Source organism: Schistocerca gregaria, chromosome 7 (assembly GCF_023897955.1).
Source record: "Schistocerca gregaria isolate iqSchGreg1 chromosome 7, iqSchGreg1.2, whole genome shotgun sequence".
NCBI lineage: Eukaryota > Metazoa > Arthropoda > Insecta > Orthoptera > Acrididae > Schistocerca > Schistocerca gregaria.
The window spans coordinates 130,585,552-130,607,654 of record NC_064926.1 but is presented as its reverse complement, the minus strand read 5'-3'; the positions used below and the strand labels follow the sequence as shown (position 1 = coordinate 130,607,654).

At 45.4% G+C, this 22,103-nt stretch overlaps 1 protein-coding gene across 1 annotated transcript in view; it reads left to right on the top strand.

The window, feature by feature from the left end:
* The window catches only part of LOC126282323 (luciferin 4-monooxygenase-like), an 86,580-nt gene that overhangs the window by 1,049 nt on the left and 63,428 nt on the right, over nucleotides 1-22,103 (top strand). The window contains exons 2-3 of the mRNA XM_049981980.1: nucleotides 3,659-3,899; nucleotides 4,515-4,791. Of these exons, the coding sequence (XP_049837937.1) occupies nucleotides 3,659-3,899; nucleotides 4,515-4,791 (518 nt within the window). The remainder of the gene's footprint in view (nucleotides 1-3,658; nucleotides 3,900-4,514; nucleotides 4,792-22,103) is intronic.

Here is a 22,103-nt window from a genome sequence, read left to right as displayed (position 1 = left end):
TAACGTTTTTAACTGTCCCCCATGAACGTCTCCATGTCAGTCTATTTTTACCTCCATTTTCTCCCCTTACTCTGTTTTATGTTCCCCTTTTTTATCTCCTTATGTATGTATCATTTTATTCTTGTTTTAGTTGTAGTGTCACTCGCCTGAAGAGCGGCGGATTGTGCCGCTGACAGCCCTCCCCTGCCCATATGCGGCAAGGGAATGAAAACACAATAAAGAAAAAAAAAAAAAACTCGCCAGTCGGTCAGTCTGGGTCAGTCTCTCGTCCCAGCTTGCTAGTCTGTCTCTCGTCCGCATTTGTGAGGCGGTTCGTGTCTGTCTGTCGTCCGGTGTGCTAGTATGTTTTTCGTTAGGATCAATCTTTAAAGCTGGATAAATGAGTCTCTTTCCACTCTGCCAGTAAGAAAACTCAGCGAGTGGTCGGTCGGTTGGGCTTAGTTCCTGCATCTGAGTTTGCGCGTTAGGCCGCCAGTCTGCTCGAGTTGCTCAGGCAACGGTCATTGGCAGTTGGGTCGATTGTTTGGTCAGTCGCGCACTGAGACACAAGATGACTTGTACGTCTTGAACCTCGGCGCATGTGAGGTCTCCACGTGAGTCCAGTGGGCCACGCCGTATAGCGAGGAGTAGTGGCTTCGCGGTCGACACAAGAGCAACAGGAGTCAACCCACGATATCGGTCTGGCCGGTGCGAGCTGCGACGCCGTGAGACGGGAGATCGTCGCGCCTTCCTGCATCCGTTGAAGCGGCTGCCAGTGGACGGTTCGGGAGAGCGATGTGGGGGTGCTGTGCCAGGCCTTCTCGAGAAATCGCATTTTATTAGAAGTTAAGTGATTGATGATATGTTGTGTGATTTACTTGTTAAATTCTATCTGATTTCTTGTTCAGTCTCTCGTGCCCAGCTTGCTCGTCTGTCGATCGTCCGCATTAGTTAGGCAGTTAGTGTCTGTCTGAAATATGTTTTGATCTTACCTAAGATCTTGAGAGGCGGTGTCTATGTACTGAAGAGCATCTTAACTTGTTTGGCCAACCTTGTAGAATTTTGTATAGGATTGCATTTCATGGGCTTTTATTTAAATGATCATTTTAGTATATAAAGTTTCCACCCTTTCACAGTAAGAATTATCTTAGGTTAAAATCAAGTTGCACCTTCGGTGGCAAAGTTAATATTTTAATTGCTAGTGTTTTGTATCATTTCAATCCCTCCTACGGGGGTGCATAGTTTGTGTGCTTGTGTAAATTGTTAAAACTTTTACTGTAAAGTAATCTGGTGTGTTGGCCGAAAGCTCATACTTCAAAACTTGTTTCTTTCTGCCTCTGAATAAATTGTAACTTGATATTTAGAGGGTGCTTTCTGATTATAATTTTAAATCCGTTTCTTTAAAAAAAAAGGGGTTTAGGCATTGTTAAAGTAAATAAAACTTCCCATTTGTTAAAAGGAATGTTGGTTACGATTTCATCAGTACTCCCTGGCAACTACTTCCATGCTTACATAGTGTGACTGAAGGTGTTAATGTTCTCGATGAGCCGCTAGTCAGTAAAATAAATTCCTAAGAATATTCTTTGAAAAAAAATCACGTTTCACCTCCATTCATATAAATCGATACGCATGCGAAGTCATGCACACCTAATGTTCTCCAAAACACCACGCATAGAAACTAGATTTTCTGGTTCTCGTAACTCGGGTTCAGTTCGTGATACAATATTAGGGCCAAGTGTTTCGGATAGCCCGTGGCTAGGTACCATCTGTGTATGTTCTGAACGAATTCGTATGCGGTGGTAAGGAGATGTGGGCTACATACTGGTGTGGCAAATGTTATCGTCATTAGTGAACAAATAACACTGCACACAGGAGATTTAGTTAAGTTGTATTTCTCCAGACGTACGAAGACTCAGTACTTAGTGCAACTAGAAACAGAGTCCAGCTATCAAAATGTCCACAAGGAAAGGTCTCTCTGCACTAAAGTACAAGCGAAGAAGACGGAACCCCGATCATGCGGCGTCTACTGCTACTTTTTACCCCTAACATGGCAATATTTCACATATTTTTCTATACCCGTGGGTCTGCCTCCTGTGACATCTTGTGGTCAATTTCCCACACATAAGTTTCTCGGGAAACTTTTAATCATCTAGTGTACGCCATTATCAGCTTACAAGGATCAACTATACAGTGTATGCGCAGCGATGGAGCTCAGAGCACGAGTGCGCTGAGTTTCTCCCGCTAGTCCTCCTACGTTTCGTCGGCAGTGGGCACTTGTGGTACAGAGCTGCAGGAGGTGTAGTAGCTCCGCAGATGAGCTCCATTGGGGCCGCCGGATGCTGAACGACAGCGGTCGGCGTTGGACATAAACTTGTAATTTCTTTGCCAACTGTGACGCGACGTGTGTTTCCTCAGCTCTTTATGTATTCGATGTGATCTACAGTAGATTTTATGGCACTTATGGAAGCACCATTAGTTCACGGGTGGTTCCTCGCCAAAAAGCAAAAAGGGTTTGACTCCCTATTTTCGCCGCCACCAGCGGACCAATACCTAGCCGAGCATTCCGACTGCTATGCAGAGCAGTTGGCTGTAATTTTTACGGTATATTCCTAAGAACCCAATGCCGAACAACTTTGAAAATTTTCTTCATATCTTTACCCGTTCCTAAATTCAGTGGCTCAAAATGTGTGTGCAATCTTATGGGACTTAACGGCCAACGTCATCAGTCCCTAAGCTTACATACTACTTATCCTACATTATCCTAAGGAGAAACACACACACCCATGCCCGAGGAAGGATTCGAACCTCCTCCGGGACCATCCGTACAGTCCATGACTGCAGCGCCTTAAGCCGTCCGGAGTGACCGAGCGGTTCTAGGCGCTACAGTTTGAAACCGCGCGACCGCTACGGTCGCAGGTTCGAATCATGCCTCATGGATGTGTGTGATGTTCTTAGGTTAGTTAGGTTTAAGTAGTTCTAAGTTCTAGGGGACTGATGACCACAGTTAAGTCCCATAGTGCTCAGAGCAATTTGAACCATTTTTCAGCGCCGCAGACCGCTCGGCTCATCCCGCGCGGCTACAGTGGCTCAAAGCTACCCTACTTGTACCTGTAAAATACGCATGTGGAATCCGGTGTGTACCTGTAAAATACGCATGTAAAATCCGGTGTGAGGCGAAAACGTAGCTTATAAAGTGAGGTATTACGGATTTGATGGTTGGTTGGTTTGTAGGGTAAAGGGGCTCAACTGCTTCGTCATCAGTCCCTTTTTCCGTGATCACCTAGGTCGCGGATTAAAACTATACCCCAAAAGAATCCTATAGTCTAAAATCTGGGGAAGGAGCAAAATGCGTAAAATGTGTAATCGCACTGAAGAAGGAAACAAAAGAAGTAAGCCAAAAGTGGAAACATTAAATAAAAGGGAAGAAGCGGTAGAAGGTCTTATAACAATACAGCAGAGCGAACGGAGACCAGTCTCTGGTGTGCTGATCTCCAGAATGAATTTACCGTTATCTAGTCTGGCCAGCCTGTTAGCAACTTCATTTCCCAGGATACCGATATGTTCAAGGGTCCACTTGAAGGTCACTCAACGTCCACGGGTTTCGAAGGCATAAGCAGACTCCTGGATGGTCATTACCAAAGGATGCGCCAGTGCACAGTGTCCACTGCGCACACTTCAGATGCATGCCTAACTTTGCACCGCTGCGTGCGCTCCTTTGCCCCAACATGGAACGGCCGCCCCCGCCTAGTGCGCGCAGAAAGGTGCACAGGTGTAAAAGCAACGCCAACACCAGATGCCTTCATGTACGTCCATGAGCAGCCGGTAGTGACATCGACTTCCATGTGCTCAGCTGGCAGTGTAGCCATGCCCGGTGGCGAGTGTCAACAAAGTGCAGAAACAAGTACTGACAGAGGTTCTCCGTTCGTTGGACTTCGTGCAATCAAGCGACAGCCCATTGCACATTGTTCTCAAAGATGATTCCAATTAATTGGTGCTATACTTATTCTTGTAGTGAAGGTATAAAGAAATCAGTTAATTTTTGTTTACATTAGTTTACTAGAGATACGTTTCGAGCCGCAACAAGAGAATACACAAAACACTTAATTACTATTTATGCCACCAATAATTGTATTTGCCAAATTATTGGGGAGCCGCTTCTTTTCAGTTGTTACAAATGTTTCTTTTTTTTATATCACGGATGATACGTTTCTAGCAAGGTTGTCTGAGATCGAATTTTCAAACCTCTCTATGTTCCATACAATATTGTGTTTTTAATATTTTTTCATTAATTATGTTTGAGTTCCCTTTCAAATGACCATCATATTATCACAGAACACCGTCACATTTTCATCTCACAACAATCGCAATGAAAGAAGATGTATCTTGTGACTCTTCAGGCTTTCCCGGCGAGATCTTGGCATGTGGAATAATTGGGTCTACTGCCAGATGTTTGCTTCGCTTTGGCACAATATTTCGGCCACGTAACTAGTTTTCAGGTGCTACCTGAGACTGCCGTATTGGTGGATATTGTCCAGTATTTATGCCCAGAGGGAGCTGAGTGCTCTGTTTGCCGTCCGTGCCCGCCTGGCGCTGCTTGTAATGTGTTGTCTCAGCCCTGGTGCTCCCTCGGACGACCGCGGCCGACTTGGTCGCCATCTGTGGCAGCTGTCTGAGGCCCGTCCTGTGTCGGACGTTCCGTTCGCGGTCCGCGCCCGCCTGGTGCTGCTCCTGAGGTTTTGGCCCTGCCCTGGTGCTCCCACTGACGTCCGCGCCCGCCTCGTCCACAGTCTGTGGCAGTGGCAGCTGTCTGAGGCCGGACCCGAGTTTGGCGCTCCGTTCGCTGTCTGCGCCCGCTTGACGCTGCTCCTGAGATGTATCTTACATAACACTTAGCTAACTTGTCGAATATGTAAGGTATCAGGCAAATCCAGCAGCTTCCATGAAAACGCTGACATGATAAGCAAATCCAGTAGTATGTCACATAGCTCCGAATATATCGTGACATTAAATTAACCAAAGTAATACGAGTAACGAGTGAGCAAATGAATACCACAGACTAACACAACAATGCCTAAATGCATGTCATACCTTCCCACCATGCGACAGACGCAGTTCCGAGGGGAGAAACGAGAACAGAAGCCGAGAGCAGAACCGTGTTAAGCTGAAAGGCCCTACGATAAGGGACGAACTGGACACCCACGTCACCAGCCTACCGCTAAGACCACACCACCCGCAAGTTTGAGCGTGAGACGTTTTCGCGTCTCTGTTACGTCAAGGACCATCCCCAGCCCATGTTAAAAGCTAGAGCCCTCCATAAAAACAGTATAGATCTTACGATAACAAAAAAGGGCCACTACCACCCGCAAGTTTTAGCGTGAGACTTATTCGCGTGTCTGTTACATTAGGACCACCCACCAGCCCATGTTAAAAGATAGAGCCCTCCAGAAGAACAGTATAGATCTCACGATAACGCTAAAAGGACCACACCAGCTGCAGGTTTTAGCGTGAGACTTTTTCGCATCTCTGTTACGTTGCAAACATTAAAAACATTGCCCCACCACTTAAAGTATAACGTTTCTCACTGGATAGACAGAATTTTTGTAGGCGGAGCTTAAGATTAACATTGAGACCCTGATTGGTCAGATGAAAACACAGCCAGATAATTTTTTTAAACCAACTTCGGTAAATTGTAGTAAGGAGAAGTTAGGAGAGGGATTAGTTCCGAGATGGAGGGGTGAGCGAAGCTATGGTGCCCGCCGCCCTGACGCTGCCTTAACTCCGACAAGGTAATGAACGCACGCGATGCTGCATTTTTTAGCGCATAAGGCTACACTCAGAACTGCGAAAGTCTCATCTGTTACACCCTTTTTTGCGTAATACTAGTGCGATCGTCAATTAAAGCTCATCGTGTTCACATTTGCCACTTGAAGTAAAAATCGGAAACGCGATGATTTTTCTGTTATGTAGTTATTAAGAAGCCACATCAGCCACTGTAATTTACGACAAGTTAGATAAGTAATTAAAGATAATTGGGGGTCACTGTAGACCATTTTGATAGTTTTCTCTTTTGTGAAACTTAAATTAAACCTAGATTATAGATGTGATATGGCATAGGTCATCCTTCGATCGATTGTAGAACTTGGAAACCCATTCAGGGAATATTTGTTCACATTTTTGTTGAACGCAGTTGGTTTTTACCATCCTGTATTAAAACATTTCCTTTTATCAATAGTGCAATTTATAAACGATGTTTTGTGAGTAGAATAAAATTTCCAATGGTAAACTTAACTGCTTTTTCGAAGTTATTTTACCAGCTAACTAAAAAAAAGGAAAGCCTTGAACCCCTTCCACTAAATTTAGTTAGTATTAAGATTCTTTTACAGGGAGTGCAGTGGAGCTGACGCTGAGATCATTAAGTATTTGGTTATATCATCGCTAGTCTCACTGACCTCTTCTGAATTGTACATGTCATGTGTGGTCTGGCGTCTCCTTACCAGCAACAGGTCCCAGGTTCAAACTAGTCAATTCGCTAAAAAACATGCTCAGAGCGTCGTTGCGCGAAAGTGGTAGGAAGACACGATATAGAACAAACAGACACCACCATGAATGTTTAGAAAGATATAGTTTCCAAAAAATTCGAGTAATACTAAAATACCTTATCAAATTTCAAATTTTGCACACAATGTGATGCCACACCCTCCAAGACGGCGAAAGAAATTTATAATCGCTTAAGTTGAAGAGAATGATTCAACTCAGCATAAAATTATTTCATTGAATTCAGTAATTAACGACTGTTTCGCTTTGAATATCATTTTTGTGTAATGTGAGGGAACCAAGAGCTAATAAATATGTCCCAGGAGTAAACAAGAAAAAAAAAAGGTCCAGTAAACATCGGCTCTAAAGTGCTTTTTTATGACCTATGAGCACTTGGTTATTTATCTGCTGTGAAACACGTATCTTCTGCTGAACAAGTTTTTCTAGTTTTGGTCCATACCACCTCCTCCCAAACTATGGAATGCAAGGACCTTGCAGTAGAAGACATTTGTTTCACATTACTGAAGAACAATAAGTTCTCATAGTTCTTAAGGTATGCGTTTTAAAGCCCATGTTTACTAGACGTTTTTTTTTGCTTATAATGATCGTTCCTGCCATATCCCTAAATATTGACCAATCGTCCTGGAACATCATATGTAGCAGTCGGCCCCCGGGCCACAGTTGAAGCAGTGCTTCTGAGTGCTGAAAATTCAGAGGTTTACGGAAGACAGCCGGTTTTTGATGAGATAACCATTTGCGAGAGTGTAGCTGAGCCATCGACATACAGCTGTAGACGTCAGAAAGAGTTGTACTGAGTGACCACATCAATAATCAGATTGCTCCCCATAGATTCAAGTGAATTTAATTACAAATTTCATATAACAAATAAATTAATTAATTTAATTTATTAAACAGAGGTAGCATATATAAAATATCGGTACTGTAACTGACAAGTTGATGAAATACAGAGATTTATCCAACTACTAAATGAGACAATGGTCGCTATAACATCTTAGTAATTGCAATTTCGTGTGGACTCCAAGTGAAGCACAAGTACACAAGGAGATGAAACCATTACGATAACTGAGTATCGATAAAAGCTTATAAGAAACACTTGAAGATAACTGTTGACAATCGGGAACTGGAAAACGTGAATCAGTTCAATTACGTGGAAGTTTTATCACAAAGTATGCCCACTGCACCAAGAAAATTCGAGCAAGAATCGCCATGGCCAAAGCTGCTTTCAACAAGAAGAGGAGTCTGCTGACCAGCAGAATGAGTTTGGCACTGAGGAATAAACTGATGAAGCGCTACATTTGGAGCATTGCACTGTATGGAGCAGAGACATGGACCATGAAAAAGAAGGAGAAAAAATACTTAGAGAGCTTTGAAATGTGGTGCTGGAGAAGAATGGAAAAGATCAGGTGGACAGATCGCATAAAAAATGACGATGTACTGCGAAGAGTAGGAGAGAAGGGAAGTATTCTGCGTACAATTCTTCAGAGAAACGCCAACTGGATTGGACATGTACTTAAACACGAGGGACTTATACATGATGTCATCGAAGGGAAACTCAGAGGAAACGCAGGACGAGGAAGGAGAAGAATTCGACATCTGGACGACATGAAAGATGGAAGGAGATGCAACAGACTGAAGGAAGAAGCTGAAGACAGGGAACAGTGGAATCAGAAATTCTCCGTACGAAGACATGGACCTGCCACTAGGCAGAATACTACATAATAATAAATAATGCATGTTAAAATTGTTAGGGCGTTAAGTCAAGCGCCGGCACACCAACCGGGAACGATAGAGAAGAGATGGCTGTGAGAAGACGTCAGCCAATGGCCCGCTGACCGACTGCTCTCCAGGACGACAACGAGAAAATAAAAAATTTCAGGTCCTTGGTAAAGGTCAGGTAGACACGTTGTCTTACATGCGCCGAAGTAAACACAACTTCTGGACGAACGATTAAGTTCGCACAAATAGCACAGTGATTGCCACATATTAATCGTAGATGTGAAAGAAGAACTACAGCCCTCACTCTTTGGATCAAGAGTTCTAGTGTGAGCTGGCCAGAGTGGCCGTGCGGTTCTAGGAGCTACAGTCTGGAACCGCGTGACCGCTGCGGTAGCAGGTTCGAGTCCTCCCTCGGGCATGGATGTGTGTGATGTCCTTAGGTTAGTTATGTTTAAGTAGTTCTATGATCTAGGGGACTAACGACCACAGCAGTTAAATCCCATAGTGCTCAGAGCCATTTGAACCATTTCTCTAGAGTGAGCGGAAGCGGATCAGATGTGGTGGTGGTGTTACTGGTGCAGGAGGCAGAGCAAAGGAGGTGTGGGTGGCTGTCATACGCACTAAGCCGTCAGTGAGCCAGTGTTGTATGGAAACACATTTATCACTTACGAATTTAAGTTCCGATTGTTTTCTCTGGCGCTGATTCGTGGACTTTAGTGCGACAAGGAATGCGGGCACAGTGCTTCGTCCGCTGCGGCTGTTGGGCGGGTCAGGACCCAGAGGAGATGTCGGACCGGTAGCCGGGACAAGATCCAAGAGTCTTCTGCGGCTCTTTTTTTTTCTTTTTTGGTCATCAGTCTACTGACTGGTTTGATGCGGCCCGCCACGAATTCCTTTCCTGTGCTAACCTCTTCATCTCAGAGTAGCACTTGCAACCTACGTCTTCAGTTATTTGCTTGACGTATTCCAATCTCTCTCTTCCTCTACACTTTTTGCCCTCTACAGCTCCCTCTAGTACCATGAAAGTCATTACCCCATGTCTTAGCAGATGTCCTATCATCCTGTCCCTTCTCCTTATCAGTGTTTTCCACATATTCCTTTCCTCTCCGATTCTGCGTAGAACCTCCTCATTCTTTACCTTATCAGTTCACCTAATTTTCAACATTCGTCCATAGCACCACATCTCAAATGCTTCGGTTCTCTTCTGTTCCGGTTTTCCCACAGTCCATGTTTCACTACCATAGAATGCTGTACTCCAGACGCACATTCTCGGAAATTTCTTCCTCAAATTAAGGCTGGTATTTGATATTAGTAGACTTCTCTTGGCCAGAAATGCCTTTTTTGCCATAGCGAGTCTGCTTTTGATGTCCTTCTTGCTCGGTGCGTCATTGCTTATTTTACTGCCTAGGTAGCAGAATTACTTAACTTCATTGACTTCGTGACCATCAATCCTGATGTTAAGTTTCTCGCTGTTCTCATTTCTACTACTTCTCATTACCTTCGTCTTTCTCCGATTTACTCTCAACCCATACTGTGTACTCACTAGACTGTTCATTCCGTTCAGCAGATCATTTAATTCTTCTTCACTTTCACTCAGGATAGCAATGTCATCAGCGAATTGTATCATTGATATCCTTTCACCTTGTATTTTAATTCCACTCCTGAACCTATCTTTTATTTCCATCATTGCTTCCTCGATGTACAGATTGAAGAGTAGGGGCGAAAGGCTACAGCCTTGTCTTACACCCTTCTTAATACGAGCACTTCGTTCTTGATCGTCCACTCTTATTATACCCTCTTGGTTATTGCACATATTGTATATGACCCGTCTCTCCCTATAGCTTACCACAACTTTTTTCAGAATCTCGAACAGCTTGCACCATTTTATATTGTCGAACGCTTTTTTCAGGTCGACAAATCCTATGAACGTGTCTTGATTTTTCTTTAGCCTTGCTTCCATTATTAGCCGTAACGTCAGAGTTGTCTCTCTCGTGCCTTTACTTTTCCTAAAGCCAAACTGATCGTCACCTAGCGCATTCTCAATTTTCTTTACCATTCTTCTGTATATTATTCTTGTAAGCAGCTTGGATGAATGAGCTGTTAAGCTGATTGTGCGATAATTCTCGCACTTGTCAGCTCTTGCCGTCTTCGGAATTGTGTGGATGATGCTTTTCCGAAAGTCAGATGGTATGTGGCCAGACTCATATACACTCCTGGAAATGGAAAAAAGAACACATTGACACCGGTGTGTCAGACCCACCATACTTGCTCCGGACACTGCGAGAGGGCTGTACAAGCAATGATCACACGCACGGCACAGCGGACACACCAGGAACCGCGGTGTTGGCCGTCGAATGGCGCTAGTTGCGCAGCATTTGTGCACCGCCGCCGTCAGTGTCAGCCAGTTTGCCGTGGCATACGGAGCTCCATCGCAGACTTTAACACTGGTAGCATGCCGCGACAGCGTGGACGTGAACCGTATGTGCAGTTGACGGACTTTGAGCGAGGGCGTATAGTGGGCATGCGGGAGGCCGGGTGGACGTACCGCCGAATTGCTCAGCACGTGGGGCGTGAGGTCTCCACAGTACATCGATGTTGTCGCCAGTGGTCGGCGGAAGGTGCACGTGCCCGTCGACCTGGGACCGGGCGGCAGCGACGCACGGATGCACGCCAAGACCGTAGGATCCTACACAGTGCCTTAGGGGACCGCACCGCCACTTCCCAACAAATTAGGGACACTGTTGCTCCTGGGGTATCGGCGAGGACCATTCGCAACCGTCTCCATGAAGCTGGGCTACGATCCCGCACACCGTTAGGCCGTCTTCCGCTCACGCCCCAACATCGTGCAGCCCGCCTCCAGTGGTGTCGCGACAGGCATGAATGGAGGGGCGAATGGAGACGTGTCGTCTTCAGCGATGAGAGTCGCTTTTGCCTTGGTGCCAATGATGGTCGTATGCGTGTTTGGCGCCGTGCAGGTGAGCGCCACAATCAGGACTGCATACGACCGAGGCACACAGGGTCAACACCCGGCATCATGGTGTGGGGAGCGATCTCCTACACTGGCCGTACACCTCTGGTGATCGTCGAGGGGACACTGAATAGTGCACGGTACATCCAAACCGTCATCGAACCCATCATTCTACCATTCCTAGACCGGCAAGGGAACTTGCTGTTCCAACAGGACAATGCACGTCCGCATGTATCCCGTGCCACCCAACGTGCTCTAGAAGGTGTACGTCAACTACCCTGGCCAGCAAGATCTCCGGATCTGTCCCCCATTGAGCATGTTTGGGACTGGATGAAGCGTCGTCTCACGCGGTCTGCACGTCCAGCACGAACGCTGGTCCAACTGAGGCGCCAGGTGGAAATGGCATGGCAAGCCTTTCCACAGGACTACATCCAGCATCTCTACGATCGTCTCCATGGAAGAATAGCAGCCTGCATTGCTGCGAAAGATGGATATACACTGTACTAGTGCCGGCATTGTGCATGCTCTGTTGCCTGTGTCTCTGTGCCTGTGGTTCTGTCAGTGTGATCATGTGATGTATCTGACCCCAGGAATGTGCCAATAAAGTTTCCCCTTCCTGGGACAATGAATTCACGGTGTTCTTATTTCAATTTCCAGGAGTGTATTTTACACACCAACGTGAATAGTCGTTTTGTTGCCACTTCCCCTAATGATTTTATAAATTCTGATGGAATGTTATCTATCTCTTCTGCCTTATTTGACCGTAAGTCCTCCAAAGCTCTTTTAAATTCCGATTCTAATACTGGATCCCCTATCTCTTCTAAATCGACTCCTGTTTCTTCTTCTATCACATCGAACAAATCTTCACCCTTATAGAGGCTTTCAATGTATTCTTTCCACCTATCTGCTCTCTCCTCTGCATTTAACAGTGGAATTCCCGTTGCACTCTTAATGTTACCACCGTTGCTTTTAATGTCACCAAAGGTTATTTTGACTTTCCTGTATGCTGAATCTGTCCTTCCGACAATCATATCTTTTTCGATGTCTTCACATTTTTCCTGCAGCCATTTCGTCTTAGCTTCCCTGCACTTCCTATTTATTTCATTCCTCAGCGACTTGTATTTCTGTATTCCTGATTTTCCCGGAACATCTTTGTACTTCCTCCTTTCATCAATCATCTGAAGTATTTCTTCTGTTACCCATGGTTTCTTTGCAGCTACCTTCTTTGTACCTATGTTTTCCTTCCCAACTTCTGTGATGGCCCTTCTTAGAGATGTCCATTCCTCTTCAACTGTACTGCCTACTGCGCTATTCCTTATGACTGTATCTGTGGCTCATCGGCAGCTAATGCGGCCCGTCCCAGCACTCTCAAAGGCGGACGAGGGCTTAAGCGGGTGCCAACAGCGTGTCACAGATGAGAAGTATCGTCAAGGGGGAAGCCCAGGTCCCAAATCAGCAACACAGTGTGCAACCGGAGAGCTGGTACTTAGGAGTCTCACCCAACAGGTTGTAGGCGGTAGTTTGCAGTCACGTGGTACAGCCCTTCACCAGAGGAAGGGTCAGCTCGCCCACGTCCTCTTCAATCACAGCTGTGACCAAACACAGGTGGCAACTATCAGCGACTACGCTCCGCTACAGGTGGCCGGCTGTGGTCTCTGTGGTGAAGTCTTCGTTTAGGAGCAGGCAGCACATCACAATTCGCCAACCAATTTTCCTGTGACTAGAGAGACCTTCATTCCGACGGAATCAGAGAAGCAGACAGTGTGTGTGGTTTTGGAGCGTATGGGCGCCCAACAGCGAGGTTGTCAGCGCCCTGACATCGATGAAAACAAACAAAGGTGGATAAGAACGAAAACTGTCGTACATGCATGCACACGAAACGACCACACAATGACTGTCACACAGGCAGTCTCACATCCATTAAAACCAATGAGGAGGCGAGATAGCTAATCAAGAAAGTAAAAGAGGAAAACAAACCACGAAAGGCCTAAAAGAACAGCACAAGGAAATGAGACTGGCTGACCACTTACGAAAAAAATTGGTTGAGCCAGCCATTCTGTCTACACATTAAAAATATCTCCCCAAAATCTAGTTAAAAACGTGGGACAATTCACAGAACTTTAAAACCCGAACCACATTCATTTGAGCATTGCTTAAAATACAGTGCCGATCCTCCGCGAAATCCGCTGGTCAGCAAATAAAATGCAGTCCAATAAAAGATGGTGCACCTTGATATGCACACCACAAGCACCACACATCGGAGGGTCCTCTCGCCGGAGTCCGCATCATAGGGCTGTGACCGATGCGAAGACGAGTAAGGATGACCTAGTCCTGTCGACGTGGCTGGAACAAAGTACGCCACGGCCGAATTGTGGGCTTGATCACACGGAGCTTGTTGTCGGTCACTTCTAGCCACTCATGTTCCCAGCGACTCAGGACTTTACACCTTAACAGCGAGGTGAGGGCATGCAGTGGGATAGCACACTGAAAGACCTGGCCGTCACGACACGCCTCCTTGGCTGCTAGACCAGCCCTTTCATTCCCCAGAATTCCCGCGTGCCCTGGTACCCAGCAGAAAGACACCTGCTTCCTCAGTCGCTGTAGTTGGAGGAGGGCGTCGTGGATAGTCTGGGTTCCTTGATCTGCTGGGTACAAACGCTGGAGAGAGTAAAGAGCGCTCAAAGAATCTGAACAGACGAGTAATTTAACAGTGGGAGAAAGTCTCATCTGCTCCAGTGCCCGCAAGATGGCATATAATTCTGCGTCAAAGATGGTAAATTCAGGAGGCAGTCTGACCTTGAGGACACGATCCGGGGTGACGACAGAGCAACCAACCATCACCCTGCTTAGACCCATCCTTGGAAACAGTCGTATGGACGTGGTGCTCAGATAAAGCGGCAGAAAAGACCCGATTAAAAACGGAAGCAGGAGTGCTATCTTTTCTGTACCGCACCAAATCTAAAATCACTCTGGGCCTCTCCAGTAACCAGGGTGGCAGGTGGTTAAAACCCTGGATCTGCGGTCGTACAGACTCCACACCAAGGGACTCTAGCAGACGTTGCACACAGATCCCAAAGGACAATGTAGCCCGGGAACGGTGGGTAAAAAGACGGTTCAGAGGCGTATGAGCAACAATATGGTGAGCAGGCGAGGTTGGAGCTGCAAGAAATTTACAAGCCTGACTCACCAGTAGGAGCTGCTACCGGATCGTAAGTGGCGGTTTCCCGGCCTCAACACAGATGCTGGGTATGAGACTACTCCGATAAGCACCCGTGGCCAGTCGAATCCCTGCATGGTGGACAGCATCAACGATCCACAAGTAGCGTAGGTGTGGCAGCTATGACAACCTGGAGTCAAAAATTAGGCCCAGAAACCGCACTGTGTCTCTAAAATGTAGGTTAATCTCCCGTATACACAAGGCAGGCAAAATAAAAGGTCGACGGGAACGATTAAAATGAACACAAACACACTTACCAGACACTAGACTGAGTCTTCTGAAACGGTCTTATTTAAGCCGGACATTGTGGTTGGTGATGATGTTATTTGCCTACATGATCCAGAGCTGTCAGCGAATTTGACACCCGCCACCCCCTTGAGCATATGTTGAATTCGCTAATAACTGTAGTTAAATGAAAAACTTAAAACCCTAAAGCCAGTCTGAAAACTCTGCGTACATCCCTTCACTTCGTTGGAAACGCTGCAGTTGTTCACCGTAATAAGAGTTACCAGTGGCTGCAAGTGGCTGCTGTAGTGACTGAAAATTCTAAGTCATCTGCTCTGCACCAAATGCTGCTCTCCCTCGGAGCCCGGAAGGAAGTCCTTCTCTCCGCTGAAGCATCTCTTGGTGAGTCCCAGATGGAAGTAAAATCACAGAACACTGCCGGCAAGAGCAGATATTTCTGTCCTCAGAGTATTTCGTGACGGCATACATGAATAAAACGTTCTCGGTTTTCCAGCAGCGTCAATTCCAATAAAATCCTCGAGCTTTTGATGGCCATCTCCGCCTTCTTCGTCAGGAGTTCACTGTGCCGGAAACCAACACACACTGATCGGTACTTGAACTTTTGATGGCCATCTCCGCCTTCTTTGTCAGGAGTTCACTGTGCCGGAAACCAACACACACTGATCGGTACTTGAACGCCAATAGTTTCCACCACCCTGTACACAAGAAAGCTGTCCTGAACACGTTGGTTCATAGAGCCAAGATTATCTCTGACGACGACCACCTACAGTCTGAATTGCAGAACTTAAAGCGTGTTTTGGGGGGAAAGTTGATGTAGCAAAAGAGACATCGCAAACGCTTTCAAGGGCCGCCGCGATAGACATCTGGTGAATTAGTAGAAGAGGCCAAACGGACTGTTTTCCTGCCATACTGTGGAGCAACTAGCAGGAAGTTAGGGCGTCGCTGCAGAAACATGGGCTAAGGCCAGTGTCCCGACCCGCCCCCAAGATATATGTTGCACCCTGTTAAAGACGACATTGCTCTTCGAGTGTCCGGTGTGTATGGTGTACCCTGTGGATGTGGCAGCATGTATATCCGACATACAATTCGCACGGTTGCGGAGCGTTGTACTGAGCACAAGCGCCATATGAAACAAAGGGAGCTTGACAAGTCGGCCATAGCGAAGCATTGCCTAGAAAACAGACATAAAATACAGTTCGAAAATACGAAAGTGTTGGCTCATGCGTCTACATATTGGGGCTCCGTTATAAAGGAAGCGGCCGAGATTCGCTTAAACAACAATAATTTCAACAGAGACCAGGGATACACACTCAGCAGGGCATGGGGACGGGCGTTGGACATCGAAAGAAAGCAGAGACAGATGCGCGACGCGGGAGCGGCAGTTTCAAACGTGGCGCCTGCCTCTAACGCCTCCTGACTTCACCGGTGCTGCCACAGGCAATAGCTCCGCCAGATGCTAGGGTCGACTTATGCGCGCGCGCCTACTGGATCGATCTGATTGTCTGCTGCTGATGTCATCATCCCTATATAAGCGAGGGACCGTAACAGCCCCGGAATCCCTTCAGATCCTAGAACGCCATGCTCTTCTCCTGGCCTATTGCATCCGTCTCCCCTCCCCCACATGGATCCTGTACGACCGTATTCTGTTCCCCTACCTCCTCCTTTTCCTCGAATGGATACGGATCTTCTACACCTCCTGTAAACTCGATCCTCCTCACCCACTGGTCTCTCCCATCCTCTCCTGCCCCCGTCCACTGCCATGTCTGTATTTCCACATCCCACCTGCTCTCCATCTCCCCACTCTCCATACCCTTCCGCCAGCTCCCCCTCCCTGATGATGCCCTCTCCCCTCTATCTACCACTCCTACCAACTTTGATCGTCCCTCCCTCTTCCTGTGTTTGTTCCTATGATCACCCTCTCTCCCACTTCCCTCCCTCCCCCCTTTTACCCACTCCTCCCCTGCTCTTCCCCTACCCCGATACCTCCATTTCTCACACCATCTCCTCTGCCATTGGCATCTTTGCTCTCCCCTCTCCCGCCCCACCCCCTTCTTCCCCTCCTGGCAGGTCCCCAGACTTGCACACATTAAGTGGACAATCGCGCGCTGGAGATCATCACCTAGTGTTTGTGGCATCATGTTCGTACACAAGTGTTCCAGTGTTTATACATTTGTGCTCCAATGTTCGTGTGTGCCATCTATCATCTCTGTGCATGTCCCTGTGCCTGAACATTCTTATCTTGGACTCTGCGCCCGTGAACGGCTCCGTGTGTTTTAATTTTGTATGTCTCTGTCTGTATATCCACACTGTGTGTTCTGCGATTGACTTCTTTTGTATCATTAGTTTTATCTGTGGCCGAAGAGCGGCGTACTATGCCGCTGCTGGCCTACCTGTATGAGGTGTGAAATTAACAATAAAGAAAAAAGAAAAAAACAGCCCCAGCAGTCAGTGATCCTGACGACGATGGCGGAGATGGCCACCGAAAGCTCAAAGATTTTATTCGAATTGACACAGCTGGAAAACCGAGAACGTTTTATTCAGCAGATATTTTTATCCTATCTCTATTTGTGCATGATTTTAAGCACCAACGGCAGTGATTCTTCCGAGTGCTAACGAAACAGATCCATTTTAAAAATGCAGAAATCTTCCTTGAATAGTCAATTGAAGCATGATTCACCAATTGTGTAGGTTTTAGTGCCGGAGTTCAGAAACAAGCATCTCCTGATTACAACCAGCTGTCCTATCTTGTGTCTTCTTAGCAAGTAGACCTTCTCCATGTAGACACAACGATTTCGATTCGCCTGCACTACACTTTATTTATATTCTCCAGTAGTTGATGCTTGTACTTATTTCTTGACATAGTCAATAACAAAGCAGTTACCTTGGTGCTAGCCTGACAGCTATGAGTACCATGTTCTCCTTATTTTCTTTTTATATTTTCATTACTTCAGGTCTAACATTACACAAAAACTGGCTTCCTGCAGAAGGCGGGGTGCCACGAAACTGTTCTCCCTGTTTGTATGATTGCAACAAGTCCTCTTCGCATCAGCTGAGTGACCACATTAAAAACCCGACACAATGGGTTGCAGTTCAGCCCGCACACAAAATATTGTTCCAGACTCCTTACCTGCTGTCCTTTTTCTGGTAGCAGTGTTTGTAGTCTGAAAAGGTCTATGTTCCCTTTTAAAGGCTGGACACTTGCTATCTCCACTATTTGACTGGCCTTACTCACCTCGCACTCAATAAGATTCCCAACTACATTTAAAGAAATCACCAGAAGAAGAATTTAATATGGAAATACTGCAATTCTTTTTCTTCTTTTTCACTTCAAGGAATAGCCAATTCCGTGTTCAAAATAGCCACCGTTTCCTTAGCCTTTATGTATCTGTCTTCCCTACAGATAAATAGTCTGTTACACGTCTGACTATTTTTTCTTCCCCATTCTTTCAGTATGCTTCTCCCGGTCTGTTATCTCATTTTCTATTCTTTGTTTTATGCAAAATATATTTAATTCTTCCGTTATTTCAGGATTCCTTACTTGACATCTCAGAGTAAAGCCTTGCACTTTCCTTAAAAATTTTATTTCAACTGACTGCACCCTTCATGGCCTTGCATAGTTGTTATCCATGTCTCACCACAGTGTGTGAGCGCAGTCGTTGCCGTTATCATGTAGAAATTGGTCAATTTGTTATTCTTGATTTTATTGACTAATGTTTTATGTGTAGTACTACATACACTACTGGCCATTAAAATTGAAATGCTGATGATAAAAGGGTATTCATTGGACAGATATATTATACTAGAACTGACATGTGATTACATTTTCATGCAATTTGGGTGCATACATCCTGAGAAATCAGTACCCAGAACAACCATCTCTGGCCATAATAACGGTCTTGATAACGCATTGGGCATTGAGGCAAACAGAGCTTGGATAGCGTGTACAGGTTAAGCTGCCCATGCAGCTTCAACACGATACCACAGTTCATCAAGAGTAGTGACTGGTGTATTGTAACGAGCCAGTTGCTCGCCCACCATTGACCAGATGTTTTCAATTGGTGTGAGATCTGGAGAATGTGCTGGCCAGGGCAGAAGTCGAAAATTTTCTGTATCCGGCAAGGCCCGTACAGGACCTGCAACATGCGGCCGAGCATTATCCTGCTGAAATGTAGGGTTTCGCATGGATCGAATGAAGGGTAGAGCCACTGGTCGTAACACATCTGAAATGTAATGTCCACTGTTCAAAGTGTCGTCAATACGATCAAGAGGTGACCTAGACGTGTAACCAATGGCACCCCATACCATCACGCCGGATGATACGCCAGTATGGCGATGACGAATGTCCGCTTCCAATGTGCGTTCACCACGATGTCGCCAAACACTAATGCGACTATCATGATGCTATAAACAGAACCTGGATTCATAAGAAAAAAATGACGTTTTACCATTCGTGCACCAAGGTTCTTAGTTGTGTACACTATCGCAGGCGCTCCTTCCTGTAATGCAGTGTCTAGGGTAACCGCAGCCACGGTCTCTGAGCCGCTGCAAACGTCGTTGAACTGTTGTTGTCTTGCAAACTTCCCCATCTGTTGACTCAGGGATCGAGACGTGGCTACACGATCCGTTACACTCATGCGGATAAGATGCCTGTCATCTCGACTGCTAGTGATACGAGGCAGTTGGGATCCAACACGGCGTTCCGTATTACCCTCCTGAACCCACCGATTCCATATTCTGCTAACAGTCATTGGATCTCGACCAATGCGAGCACCAATGTTGCGATACGATAAACCACAATCGCGATAGGCTACAATCCGACCTTTATCAAAGTCGGAAACGTGATGTTACGCATTTCTCCACCTTACACGAGGCAGCACAACGACGTTTCACCAGGCAACGCCGGTCGACTGCTGTTTGTGTATGAGAAATCGGTTGGAAACTTTCCTCATGTCAGCACATTGTAGGCGTCGCCACCGGCACCAACCTTGTGTGAATGCTCTTAAAAGCTAATCATTTGCATATCACAGCATCTTCTTCCCGTCGCTTAAATTTCGCGTCTCTAGCATGTCATCTTCGTGGTGTAGGAATTTTAATGGCCAGTAGTGTATAATTCAAACTTATTTAACTTGCTGGAGATGTCCTTACCATATTCACAACTCATACCACATCCTAATGGGCTGAAAGCGAGACACCTGTTCAACTGATTTGCCGTTTAGCATTATTTTAGAGTGTACTGGGCACTGCCCTTCAAAAGTCATAAATTTGGTTTTATTTCATGCCATTTTCAAGTTATAGATTTTACCCACTGTGTCCAGAAGATGAAGACCAAATTGTAAATCACCCCCCGTTTTTTTTGGAAAGTTTTTTGGTCCTCAGGAGAGAGTACAGGATTTAAATATGTGTTCCCAGGAATTCTTGTGTTAAATCCTTGTTTCCGTTGTCTAACGATGTCGCATATATACAAAGTGGGTGAGAGATTTCACCCTTGTCGTACTCCTCTGTTAATAGTTATTATATTTCTAGTCCTGTTCACTCTTTGCCTGTATTAAGTAACATTTCCTTATTTATACACAGAATTCTTCCATTTTGTTAAATGTTTAGAATAACTTTGCCTTTGCATTGTATTACACAGCATATACCTGTTCACCCAGTAGTAGGCTCTCTCATAATGCTCTCTCATAATCTATAGTGCAGTATGAGTCTCCAGAGTGTGTTTTCATCCCTTTACAGCTATCTGCCGCACTATTGTAATATTCTTGCTACATGAGCATCCTTTTCGCAGACCGTTTTTTCCTCCAACAGGAGGGCGTAAGCTAATCTTTCAAGTTTGTTACTAATTATTTGTACATATAATTTAGAGTCAGCGTTCAACAGACTCATTCCATTGTACCCTTCACAAGCACGTCTAGTTTCTGTTTCATAGAGTGATATTATCTCCTCCACTCCCCAGGAGGCGGCTGCCACCTTCCATTCCAGTTTTAATGTTAAGCCTCCACGTGTTATAAGTTCTGCATTAATATTATCGGTTTCTGCTCGTTTACTATTCTTTATTTGCTTTAATGCCCCTTGTATCGCCTCCAATGTAATATTGCCTCCCTGGTATTTTTCATTACCTTGTTCCTTGCTCTGGTCGATAGTTCAATTTTATCATTGTTTTTACTCACAATTCCTGTTTTTGATTTTCCCAAGCTTCTTTGTCCATTGCGTGTAATTGTGCAGAATCTGTTATTTCAAGAGTTTATTAGGCATGTCTTATCTACTATGTAGATTACTTTCTAAGTTTGATATCATTCTTTCCCAGAAGTCTTTATGAGCTTCTCTCACTGTTGTTAAGTTACTTTTTTTTTTTAATTCTTCGCTTTCGTTTTTCTCTGTATTGTACTGCAGATTTGTAATGTTCCGGTAAGTTTTTTGTTTCTCTTTAATTAAATTTGCTACATCTTCATTCCATATTTTGATATCCTTTCTCCTAAATGTCTTCTTCTTCTTACCTATTGCCTCCGTTGCTACTTGTATTAGTTTCAGATATTACAGGCATGTTGACGTTTCTGACCTGTAGCTCACTTCTTGTTGTTGTTGTTTTTTCCCGTGCTCATGCATTCCAAGCTATTTTCATGTTGTCCGAGATTCCGTATTGTTTGTTCTTGTCTCGTGCTTTGGTTATACCCTTTGAGATCCGCCCGGGTAAAGTCTCGGAGTGCCCAAAGTACAGGGCACAAATGTAGCTACACAAATGTAAAGAGGGAAAGCTATTTGAAATAGAAAACAGGTAAATGTGTTCTTTCGTGATAATTTTCAAACAATATTATATACAACTTAAAATAATGTTTCTAGATGGGTGTCGCTCTGAAACAAAGTTCTTGTTCATACAGATGTAAAGAACCATGTTTACAAAATCTGAGAGAGTCTTCGAGGACCCTGCTTTTGACTGACAGCAAGCACAATAACCAAGCGTACGAGTTGGAAAATCCTAAGGCAACTCATGTAATCTACCATCAGCAGGGATTTACAACAAATGTGTGGGTTGTTACTGTTTACGACCTGTGACTGGATCGTATCTTCGGTTTAACACGTTGTGTGGGGGAAATTACCGTATCTTTCTTACTGAAGTACTAGCGGAAATGTTGACCTGTTCCGCTGGCAATCAGGCAACAATTATGGTTGCAAGATAACCGAACCGTACTCCACCGCCTTTGCCTTTGATGTCAGACCACTTCAACGAAGTTTTCCCCAATTGTTGAACTGAGAGCGGTGGGACAGTACTTCCAATCGGTGTCGGGGGGCGGGGGGAGATGAAGCGTTTGATGATCTAAACCCCGACAACAGACACTTCACAAGAGCTGGTTGTCCGTTAGGCTGAAGCAGTAGCTAGTATTCGGGAACTCAGCTGTTTGTTTTAAGTGTGTTAGACTATCATTAGCA